The sequence below is a fragment of the Mirounga angustirostris genome, unplaced genomic scaffold (genome assembly GCF_029215605.1).
Source record: "Mirounga angustirostris isolate CCGP_5_RB_7025 unplaced genomic scaffold, mMirAng1.0.hap1 SCAF_17, whole genome shotgun sequence".
NCBI lineage: Eukaryota > Metazoa > Chordata > Mammalia > Carnivora > Phocidae > Mirounga > Mirounga angustirostris.
The window spans coordinates 22,235,506-22,246,276 of record NW_026991725.1 but is presented as its reverse complement, the minus strand read 5'-3'; the positions used below and the strand labels follow the sequence as shown (position 1 = coordinate 22,246,276).

Genomic DNA, 10,771 nt, shown 5'->3' with positions numbered 1-10,771 from the left:
CCCCTGAGCACACCATAGCACCTGATACTCCCTCTGTTGAGGATGGGTGCTGCATCTCCTCCAGCAAACCTGCTCTTAGTCCCGTTCTCCGGGCCAGAAAGCTGGGGATCGTCTTGGCCTCCTCAACCCTGTGCCCTGAAGTCAAACTCCTCTCCATCGTACCCCTTAAACATCTTTCAAGGCCATTCCATCGGTCCCATCCCCCTGGAGTCTGCCCTAATTCAGCCCACCCTCACCTCCCAGCCTCCAGTTTACCCCCTCCCAAATCCACCCTCCATGCTGTTATCAGAATGATCTTTCTAGTGATTGTTCTGAGTGCAGATCTGACCCCGTTTAAAACTTGTAATCAACCCAAACCACCTGAATCACAGGATGAAACCCAAAATCTTTAACTAGATTCATAAAGCCCCGGGGCCATCCAGCCCCGGCCACCCGGCTGGCTCTCAGTCTCCTTCTCCCCTCCTGGGCCACACTCCAAGGTGCTGGACTCTTCCTGGTCCCAGGGTCCTAGCATGTCCGATCCCCTCTGCCTGGAAGCCCCTTCCCCCGCTGTGTGGCGGCCCAGGTCTCCCGGCCATTGGATCCCAGCTAAAATGTCACGTCTCGCAGAGTTTTCCTGGCCCCTCTTGAGCTTCCGTCTCGCTGGGAACTTGCTGTTCTACCTTCACACCACTTGCCACCATCTTAGAGCTCATGTTTCCGTGTGCTTGGCTGGTTCATCTCTGTCTCCGTCAGAGCCCAAATTCTGCGAGCGCGTAAGGACTGCCGATCACAGCTGTACCCCCACACCCAGCCCGGGGCCCGACATAAAAGTCGAGGCCCGATGCCTATTTGTGGAACAAATCATCCTTTCATCTCGGCCTCTCAGAGCCCCACTCCCATTGCTCTCATCTCTGGCCTTTGCAGTTGCTTCCTCTCCCAGAAAGCTTCCTTCCTTCCCCTCCCACCTGGGCCCGTCCTCATATCACAGGACCAATTTCTCTGCCACGAGTCCTTGGCCCCCTCATTGGAATTAGGGTTTCCCTCGGGGCTCCCTGAGTCCCCTGTACATAGCACCCCATCACAACACTTCCGCCTTGCAAATTGCCAGGTAAAACATGAGAGATTGTTAACAATCAGGATCTGCTGCCCCACCCCCCCAACCCCCCCGCCCAAGACCTCTTGGCTCCAGCTGGCGTAAGGGCATCCACTCTCTGCCTTTCAAAGCATCAGGAACCCCATTTCCCATCCATTCGATAAGTGCGCATCAGGCACTGCCTGTGCTGTTTGCTTTCCTGGTGCACTTGGGGGGCAGGAGGGGGAGAGGGAGGCCGACAGGACCCCGCCCAGGGTGAGGCTGAAGCAGGTGCAAGCAGAGGGGCTGAGCAAAGGCCAACCGCACCCAGCGCACCGTGGAGGCACCGAGGGGGCCGGGACCTGGGGGCCAGGGGGCGGGCCTCGTGCCCTGAGTTCTGCCCCTTCACTGAGCAGCTGCCCTGTGTCCTGGCATGGTGGGGTCGCAGGCTTGGGGACACGGGGAGGTTAGCCATGCGGGGCGGGGGGGGGGCAGGGGGTGCTGTCTCCAGCACAGCTGTGCACAGAGTTCACTGTCGCTCTGTCTTCCCACCCTGGGAGCAGCTGGAGGGACCCCGGTGGGGTACAGCTACCAGAGGAATCTCAGCCAAACCCAGCGGTCACTTCTCCGTCCCTCCCTTGCCTCGGTTCCTTTGAGCGGCGGTTCCTCCCTCTTTCCTGATACTCCCCCCACACCAGGGTTTATCGGAGTGAAGTTCAGAGGCAACCTCCATTGGCATCACCCGGCAGGGGCATATAAAAATACATAGTTGGGGGCTCCCGTCTCCTGAAAAGCTCCCTGGGTGGGATTCTAGAATCTGCATGTGTTGTAAGAACCCCCACTCTACTTGGCACGCTCAATTGTGAGAACCCCACTGTTGCCACGGCTTCCAGGACCAGCCTGCCTGCCCTCCTTGCCCCTGGCGGCCCCAGAACCCACTTCCCTCCCTGCCCCCTGCCCCCCGCCCCCCGCCTTTGGTGCTCACCTCAGCAAGCATCCTGCCTTGTTGCCCACGCCAGAAACTTATACTCAACTCCTTTTCTCCCTTCCTCTCTCATCTCAGCAACAACCACAACCTGATTATTTCGCCTCCTAAAGACGTCCTTGGCGTCCCCCCTCTCTCCCCAGACCCTTGCCTCCATCCCCTAACCGGTTCCCTCCCCTTCCCTCCCTTCAGTCTCTCCTCTTTCCAGTCTCTCCAAAATACAATCTGACTATATTCACCAGCCCCCTGAAACCCCTTCAAAGGTCCTAGCGCATGACCCTCCCGCTCCTGCCTCTTCTCCCCCCCATCCTCCCCTCCATGCTCCAGTGACAGCACACGGCTTCTGCTTCCAGCCTCCTACCTCTGACCAGTCAGTGCCCTCTGCCAGGAATGGCCCTTGCCTGGCTGACTCCTCGTCACGGCTTCGGCGTCACCTCCTCTAGGAGGCCATCCCTGATGCTCCCGGATCCTGCCCGCACTGTACTTGGTGCAGCCATAACGCCTGTTACAGGGATCCGTTATTCCACTCACCACACTGAATTATCATCATCGATTTCCGTGTCTCGGTTGCACACTAGCCTGTGAGATCCTTGAGGGCCGGGATGGTGTCCCATCCATCTCCGTATCCCCGACCCTGGCCTCGCACCTAGCACCGAGGACAGGCTCAGCTAGTGCTAGATGGATGAATGAAGGGGGGGAGCCTGAAGGAAGTGAGAGCCAGAAATGGCCGAGAGGGCAGGGAGGGCAAGCCTGGCAGGAGGCACAGCAGAGCAGATGTGTGGGAAGTAGAAAAGCGAGAACTTCCCTTTATTGCACTCCCACGACTGCCCGAGAGCCATTGTGCCTGAGCTTTGTTTGCACATTTGTCTCCTTTAGTTCTTGCAACAACAGATCAGGAAACTGGCATCAGAGAACCAAGCAACCTGCCCAAGGTCACACAGCTGGGCCTGGAGTGGAATCCAGGATTGTCTGGCCTGAAAACCTGCGCTCGTTCTCCTGAGCTGCACTGCTCTCCTGGGGATAGGACCTTCTGGGGATGGACAGGGAGTGGGCCCAGCTACGCCTCTGCCTGGCTGAGCGCTGGAACCAGCTGCCCACGCTCAGGCCAACAGCTTCTTCCTCCCAGCCGGACCAGAGGCTCAGAGGCCAAACAAAGATTTATCGGTTCCTTCTTCCCCTGACTTCGGGGGTCTTTGACAGACATGCACACACACACACACACACACATCCCCCCACCAGGGAAGGGCTGCTGCATCCTGGTACTGCCCAGGGTGCCTGGGGAACACAGGGGGCTCTGCGATGCTGTCTGGGTTCTGCAGAATCTGTCTCCCTCATCACACTTGGCCCAGGCTGATATTAAGATTCATCTGCATTCCCCGCGCACCCGCCTGGCAGATGGTGGGGGAGGAGGCTGGGTGCGTGCTGGGGGCTGCGGCCAGAGACCAAGCTGGGCCTGGAGGGCCCCAGAGCAGAGTGTCCCCCTCTCCGTGTGCTCCCTGGGCCCCAGCCCAAGCTGGGGCCACTCCAACTGCTGGGGTACCTCCTCACCCTCACAGCCTCCAAGGGGTGCTAGGACTTGACCTTTGCTTTTCCTAAGGACTAAAGAGGTCCTGGAATGCCAGCAAGGAAACACGGGTATAAGTGGGATGATGGAGGATGGGACCCACCATTGGGGGTTTCAGATCAGGGTCCTGCTCTTCCTCCTTGCCCTGGAAGTATGCAGAGGCCAGAGATAAGGAAGGACCCCGTGGGGATAGGAGCACAACGTCCCAGCCTGGTCACTCCCTGAGTCACAGGGAGGGGAAGTAGTGAAGAAGGCAGACACAGCTTCCAGGGAGACCTTGCCCACCTCAGTCCTCAGCTTCTCAGGAGGCTTACCTCTAACCCCAGCTCCAGAATTCAGTCCGGCCCCTAGTGACCTTTTCAGCCCAGGGCTCTGGCCAAAGGTTTCCTGTCACAGTGATTGGACAGGGTGGGGGTGGGGGGTTATCCCAGCCCCTCTGAGTAAAGTAGAAGAGGAAAGAAACTGACATTATAACAAGGGAATAGAGGCTAGACACCTAGAAGAACTTCCTTCTGCACAGAAGCAAGTCTTGCAGAAAGAAAGTGACTTTCCGCTGTGGGGACAGGCTCCTCGTTATTGACGTTCTTTTTTGGCTGTAGGAATGGGTTTGGGAAAAATAACCTTTCCCAAGTCCAGGTCTCCTGGGGCTCGGGGTAGGGCAGCTGATTCCCAATGCCCGCTGCGGAGGAACAGGCGTCTTGCCAGAGGGATGGAAAGGGTAGGGTCCCTATCCCAGGGCCACCACCCTCTCCCCTCCTCGCCGAGAGTTCCTCCGCCCCCGCGTCCTGCCCCCCTCGTCCTAGGTCCCCGGGCTGCGGGCCGGCAGGGGAGGAGTTAACTCCGGAGGTACCGGCTGGGCTCACCGTACCTGCCGCCGCCGCCGCCGCCGCCGCCGCCGCCGCCGCCGCCGGTGGGAGGGACGAGGAAGCGGGAGCCGCCTGGGCGCCAGGAGCGCTCCAGTCTGGCGGGGCGCTGCGCGGGGAGCGGGCGGCGGGGCCCGGCGCGGCCAGGGGCGTCCGCCAGGGGGCGCGCCGCGACGGGGCGGGAGGGGCCGTCTGGCCTGGGGAATTAGCGCCAGGGACGGGCGCGCGCGCGGGTCCCCAGCACATCTGGGCGAGAGCGGCGCCGCTGGACCGAGGGGGGCGCCGAGCGCAGATCTGGAGCGGCAGAGGCACCGCGCGGCTGGGGCCCTTCGAGGCGCTCGGGGCGCACATCTGGGACCTCGAGAGGGGGCCGCGCCGCGCACAGCTGGGCCGGGGGAGGGGGGCGGCGGCTGCACAGCTGGACCGGAGGGGGCGGGGTCGGTCCCGGGCGGCCGGCAGAGGGGAGGGCCGCGAGCCGCCGGGGACTGGAGCATGGGACGGCGCGCCTGAAGGCGCAGGGGCGAGGCAGGGGCCTGGGAGCCCGGCAGGAGAAGAGGAGAGCAAGGGGCCCGAGAGCAAAGGAGGAAGATGCAACTGACTCGCTGCTGCTTCGTGTTCCTAGTGCAGGGCAGCCTCTATCTGGTGAGTGGCCCGCGGGGAGCTGCGCGGAGGGGCGGGGGCCCGGAGGACGGGGGAGAGCCCGGAAACTTTCTCCCTTCTTCCCCCCCTCCCCCCCGACATCCCCGGGATGGAGGGGAAGCCCGGAGGCCGGGGGAGAGGGCGGGTCCGAGCACCCAGACTGGACCGCAAGGGTTAATAGGGGCGGGGAGAGGGTGCTCGCCTGGCCCACCCACTCGGCCGCCGGCGGCGGGAGGTGCGACCCGCACGAGGGAAAAGGCCAGCCGCGGGGCGCCAAGGTTACTCGACCCGGTCCCGGCGCCCCGGGACGCGCAGAAGGGGAGTGGGGGTGGGTGGCGGAGCTGACCACCTGCCCGGTCTGGGGCCCTGGGCTCTCCTCTGACCTCGGGGACCCCGAGGCCCGGGGCCGGGGTCCCCCGGCGCGCGGAGCCTGTTCAGGCAAGGGGGGGCGGCCCCCCGCGGCCCCCGCTCGCGCCTTCCCTCCCGCTCCCTCCCTCCCCGCCTGTTGTTTTCCTCTCCTCTCCCGGCCGCGCGCAGCCCGAGCCCCACAGGACCTGGGCAGGCGGCTCCCGCCCCGGGCACCCGCGGCAGCTGAGCGGAGCGCCCCAGAGCCCGCTCCCCGTGCGCTCGCTCGCCGCGTCCCCGCCGCCCGGCCCCCCGGCCCCAGTCCTGCCGTAGAGAAGCCTGGGCCCCACATCTGGACCTGCCCGTTTCCTCAAAACAACCCCCCTCGTGCCACCTCCCCTTTGCCACAGTGTGGAAGCACCCTTCCCTTCTCCTGTCCGCATCTGCGGCCCTTCTCCCCACCCTCCAGCCATTCCGCGGCGACCCCCAGGGCCAAGAGAACACGGGGCTGCAGCCCGGGCCCTCCTGGCTGGCCCTCTACCCTACCCCTGGGGCCTAGCAGGGAGGGCCATCTGGCACACCTCTGAGGGTATGGGCTGGGGCCAGAACGGGGGTGGGGGGAGACATGAAGACCCCGGGGCCCCTTTAGAGCCCTCCAGATCCCAGCCCTCGGGCATCCCCCCATCCTCACCCCAGGGCTCACCAGCAAACCCGAAGCTGCCTAGCTGTGAGCTGGGGCCCCAAGTGCTGGTAACAGGACACATAGGGCGAGTACTCTCTTCAGAAGCTGAGTAAGCACACGCCAGGCGGCTGCCCTCAGGAAACCTCGTCTACTCCCTGCCGCCCTCCTGAGCCGCCCGGTGTCTGAGCCGGGTCACACTGTCCTGCTAGCCCTCCCCACAGTGCCTCCAGGAGGCCTGCCCAGGTGTTGCCAGTTGCCAGAGCCGACCCAGCAGAGGCCGGCCAAGCCTTGGCAGTTTGGCACAAGATTCCGGGTGGGGATGGGCTTGGATAAGAACCTCCACAAACAGACCTATCTTGTCCCTGAGGCCAGGAGTGAGCGGTGGAATGGGAGGGCGGACCCTATGTGACTCAGCCTTGTAGGGATGTCGCCTTAGAATCCTGGTGGCCTCATCTGTAGAACGGGCATAAGAACTCCCGTCTCGTGGAGCAATAGTGTCTGGGCACATCCTCATTGGTGACCCCCAGAGTTTTTGACCTTCCCTATCTTGGCCATCCTGGGTCTGTTGGTTCTCTTAGCCTCAGAGGACAAAATATCCTAGGGTTAAGGGTGGTGGTGTCTCATCCGACAGACAGACGAGCAAGTGCCAAAAAGCAGGGCTGCACCTCTCCCGTCAACCCCAGGGGCTCTCCCAGCATAGCGATGGAGCTTTCCTATTCTACTTGGGGCTCCTTGAGGGCAGTGACTGTGCCTCCCCATCATCACCTTGTGAACTTCTCAGAGGCGGGGAGTTTCCTCTGTGAAATTGTGACCTTGTAGCCTCTCCTATAAGACTGGGGGCTCCATCAGCACAAGGCTACGCTTCTGACATCTGATGAGGACTCTCCCAAGATCGGGAGCTAGACCTCCCCCATCAGACTGGAGACTCCCTAGGGGCAGGGACAGTGTCTCTCTGGTCCACTGGAGAGAATTCTTGATCATCCTTCCAGACTTTGAGTAGTGGCCAAAGGCAGGACGGGGGTGGGGGGCTGGGGGGGTGACCTGAAAGTCAGAAGGTGAGCTGGGACCATGACACAAGGCAGAGTGTACACCCAAACCCTAGCGAAAGTGGGTGATGTGCGGGGGTCCCTCAGCCTCAGGTCAGTAGAAGGGACAGGCTGTTGGTGGGAAACAGGGACCGCAACTCCTGGGTCCTCTGGGGACAGGGCTCTCACTCTCCTCCCAACTCCCCCCACAGGTCATCTATGGCCAGGAGGATGGCCCTCCCGGCTCAGAGGACCCTGAGCGCGATGACCATGAGAGCCAGCCCCGGCCCCGGATACCTCGGAAGCGGGGCCACATCTCACCCAAGTCCCGCCCCATGGCCAACTCCACTCTCCTAGGGCTGCTGGCTCCGCCTGGGGAGGCATGGGGGGTCCTTGGGCAGCCCCCCAACCGCCCGAACCACAGCCCCCCACCTTCAGCCAAGGTGAAGAAAATCTTCGGCTGGGGTGACTTCTACTCCAACATCAAGACGGTGGCCCTGAACCTGCTCGTCACCGGGAAGATCGTGGACCACGGCAACGGGACCTTCAGCGTCCACTTCCGACACAACGCCACTGGCCAGGGCAACATCTCCATCAGCCTCGTACCCCCCAGTAAAGCTGTAGAGTTCCACCAGGAGCAGCAGATCTTCATCGAAGCCAAGGCCTCCAAAATCTTCAACTGCCGAATGGAGTGGGAGAAGGTGGAACGGGGCCGCCGGACCTCGCTCTGCACCCACGACCCGGCCAAGACCTGCTCCCGAGACCACGCTCAGAGCTCGGCCACCTGGAGCTGCTCCCAGCCCTTCAAAGTCGTCTGCGTCTACATCGCCTTCTATAGCACAGACTATAGGCTGGTCCAGAAGGTGTGCCCGGATTACAACTACCACAGCGATACTCCCTACTACCCCTCCGGGTGACCCTGGGCAGGCCACAGAGGCCAGGCCGGGGCTGGAAGGACAGGCCGGCCCACAGAGGAGGCCATCTGGCTGGATACTGGGCAGGGAAAGGAAGGGACCTCAGGCAGGGAGTGGGGGGTGGAGAGGAGGAGATGCCAAGCGAGGCCAGGGCCAAGTCTCCAGTGGTGGCGGGGAAGGGGTCCCGAGTGCTGGCCCAGCCTGAGGCTGTGGAGCGACTGGGACACGGGAGCGCCTGAGGAGCAGTGGGTTCTCTGCGCAGCCCCGCAGGGCTTCCCCACTGAGCAGCAAGGAGATGCTGGGTCCTGGAGGCTTCTGGCGAAGGCACACCAGTGCGGCCCCAATAAAGGGATGAAGAGGAGCCCAAAGCCTGGGCTCCCTCCTTGCCATCCTGAGGAAGAGCAGCAACAAGGAGGGGGCATTTCCTCAGCGTGGACTCCCAAGTAGGCGACAAAGGACGGCAGAGATGGGGCTGCCCGGGAGCCAGCTCTGGGAGCGGGGAGGGGCGGGGGGCAGGAGGAGCTCTTGGGCCCCACTGAGGGGACCTTGTCCTGGACTGTGGACTGAGCTTGACTTGAGGCTGAAGTGGTGACCCTTGAAGTCTTTTTGATGTCTTGACAAATAGAGCCTCTGTTCCCAGCCAGGCCATCCCTTTCCAAAATTCCCTCTCCTGCCATAGCTGTGTACTCCGTCACCCCTGCCCACCCTTGTGCTGAAGGGACACCCATTCTTAAGCTGAGACAGAGGGTGATTGTGGTTCTCCCCACACCAAGGCCACAGATGGAAGCCCGTCCTTGCGCTGTGTCCCTCCGCCACCCCACCTCCTGCCGGCTCCTCTGGGAGTGTCCTTGTCCAGCCAGCGAGCCTTGCCTGTCGGCCTGGGGCTCCCCTGGATAGAGCCGGCACTTCCCTCTTGTCCTTGGCCGTGGGGCCGGGGGACGCCAGACTGTCCAGGGCGTGCTGGACCCGTTCCATGGTGTCTGTCTGTGGGTGCGGGAGGGGCGGGCGGGGTGTGGAATCACCTGATTGTCAACTTCTGTGCAGAGTCTTGTTCTGGAGCCGGGAATAAAGCTTTCCCAAGGCATTGGATTCCGAATTGTCCGGGGAGGAGGGAAAGGGCCCTGGGTGCCCCAGCGTCCAGCCAGCCCCGCCCAGATGGCGGTAGGACATGTCCTGGAGACCAGAGCTCCCTGAGGGCTCAGGGCTTCCCTCTCCGGCCCCCTTCCTGGAGCCATCGGGAAGGCTGGACGGACACTGCCTGACGCTCCGGGGGTGGGGGGGGTGGCAGCTGCAGAGCAGCTTGGGGAAGAAAAGCTAGAAGGTGGGATGGGCCCTTGTGTTCCTCGTTGCCTCCCTAGGCGGCCATCTGGGTGGGCCCGGGGTGGGGGGCCCTTGCTCTCGCTCTCGCTCTGTCAGTATTTTGCTCTGTGGCCTCGGATAAGTCCATTCTCCTCTCTGGGTCTCTTTCCGCTTTTTGTAAAATGAGGAGCTTGCCCAACCCCGAGCTTCTCCCGTGTGAGTGGGCCTCTGAGCCACTGAGAGTGTTGGTGAACACGCATTTCTGGGCTCCGGAGTGTCTAATTCGGTAGGTCTGGGGTGGGGTGTAAGGATTTGCCTTTCTGACGAGGACCCAGGGAGACACCGATGCTCCTGGCCCCAGGGACCACACTCTGAGGACCACTCATATGACCTCTCCGTTCCTCTCTGGCTCTGGTTCCCCGACCTGGACAGATACTTGTGAGGCGCTCTCCCACCTGTGACTTCCAGCTGCTTCTCCTGCGCAAATCTCCTGGAAGGGTCCTTTCAGAGAATCGGGGTATTGGGGTTTCGGTCTGATGACGTGCTGGTGCAGGAACAGGCTGGGTTGGGGGGAAGTGGGGACAGAAGGAGGCTTGAAAGCAGCCATTGCCCTGCCCCCAGCCGAGATGAGGCCTTGGGATGGGTGTCTGCCGATGGCACCTGGCCTGGGAGTCAGCTGGGCCCTTTGGGGCTCAGTGAGCAGAACGCTGAGCCCCAAGTACCAAGATCACAGTGCCCTCTCTGAGGTCATCCTAGGTCTGCTGGCTTGGGAGGGCAGCACTCAGGTCCCCTGGGTCCCTTTTGGCCATGCACAGCGAGGAGAGTCCTAGCATGAGGGGAAGGGGGTCCTGCCGCCCCCAGCCTGTCTCCCCCTGCACACCGGCACTCAGCACGGCCCAGTGCTCCCCTCAGTACAGAGCAGAGCTGGACGAGGCCTTAGCAGCCTCCTTGCTGGATGAAGTGACCCAGAAAGGGCACATGACTCAAGCTCACACTCCTGTTGCAGCGTTCCCCTGCACCATGCCTCCTGGGGCCACCTCTCCCCAGCAGAGATTTGAGACACACCCCCGCCCCGGCCATGGGGACAGGTGCTCAGAATTCAGACAGGCCCAGGGGCTCAGGCTCTGCCCTGGGGGAAGGGGGTGCTGGAATCTGGGGTACTCTCTCACCTGCGGATGCCCCCCAGGCCCCACCACCTCCCACAGCCGTGTGGGCGCTGGAGGAAGAGAAGCAGGCCAGTGGTCCTGAGGCCTCCTCACCTGGCCTGGCTGAACTAGCAGCAGGCCCCGGGGGACACTGCCCCACCCCCTCTGGCTCCTCTTTTGTGGAGAGCCAGATGCCGCGGACAGCTGGAGGGCTGGCCCGCCTGGCACACATTCCGCCTGAGCGGCTGGGGGGGGG

The 10,771-nt window shown here is 62.7% G+C and overlaps 1 protein-coding gene across 1 annotated transcript; it reads left to right on the top strand.

Moving 5' to 3' along the window:
* Nucleotides 1-4,689: 4,689 nt before the first annotated feature.
* NXPH3 (neurexophilin 3) lies at nucleotides 4,690-9,150 on the top strand. The gene is made up of 2 exons (XM_045888091.3): nucleotides 4,690-5,108; nucleotides 7,370-9,150. Exons 1-2 carry the CDS (start codon nucleotides 5,055-5,057, stop codon nucleotides 8,072-8,074), a joined length of 759 nt encoding a protein of 252 aa, XP_045744047.1. The 5' UTR covers nucleotides 4,690-5,054; the 3' UTR covers nucleotides 8,075-9,150.
* The last annotated feature ends 1,621 nt before the right edge of the window (nucleotides 9,151-10,771 follow it).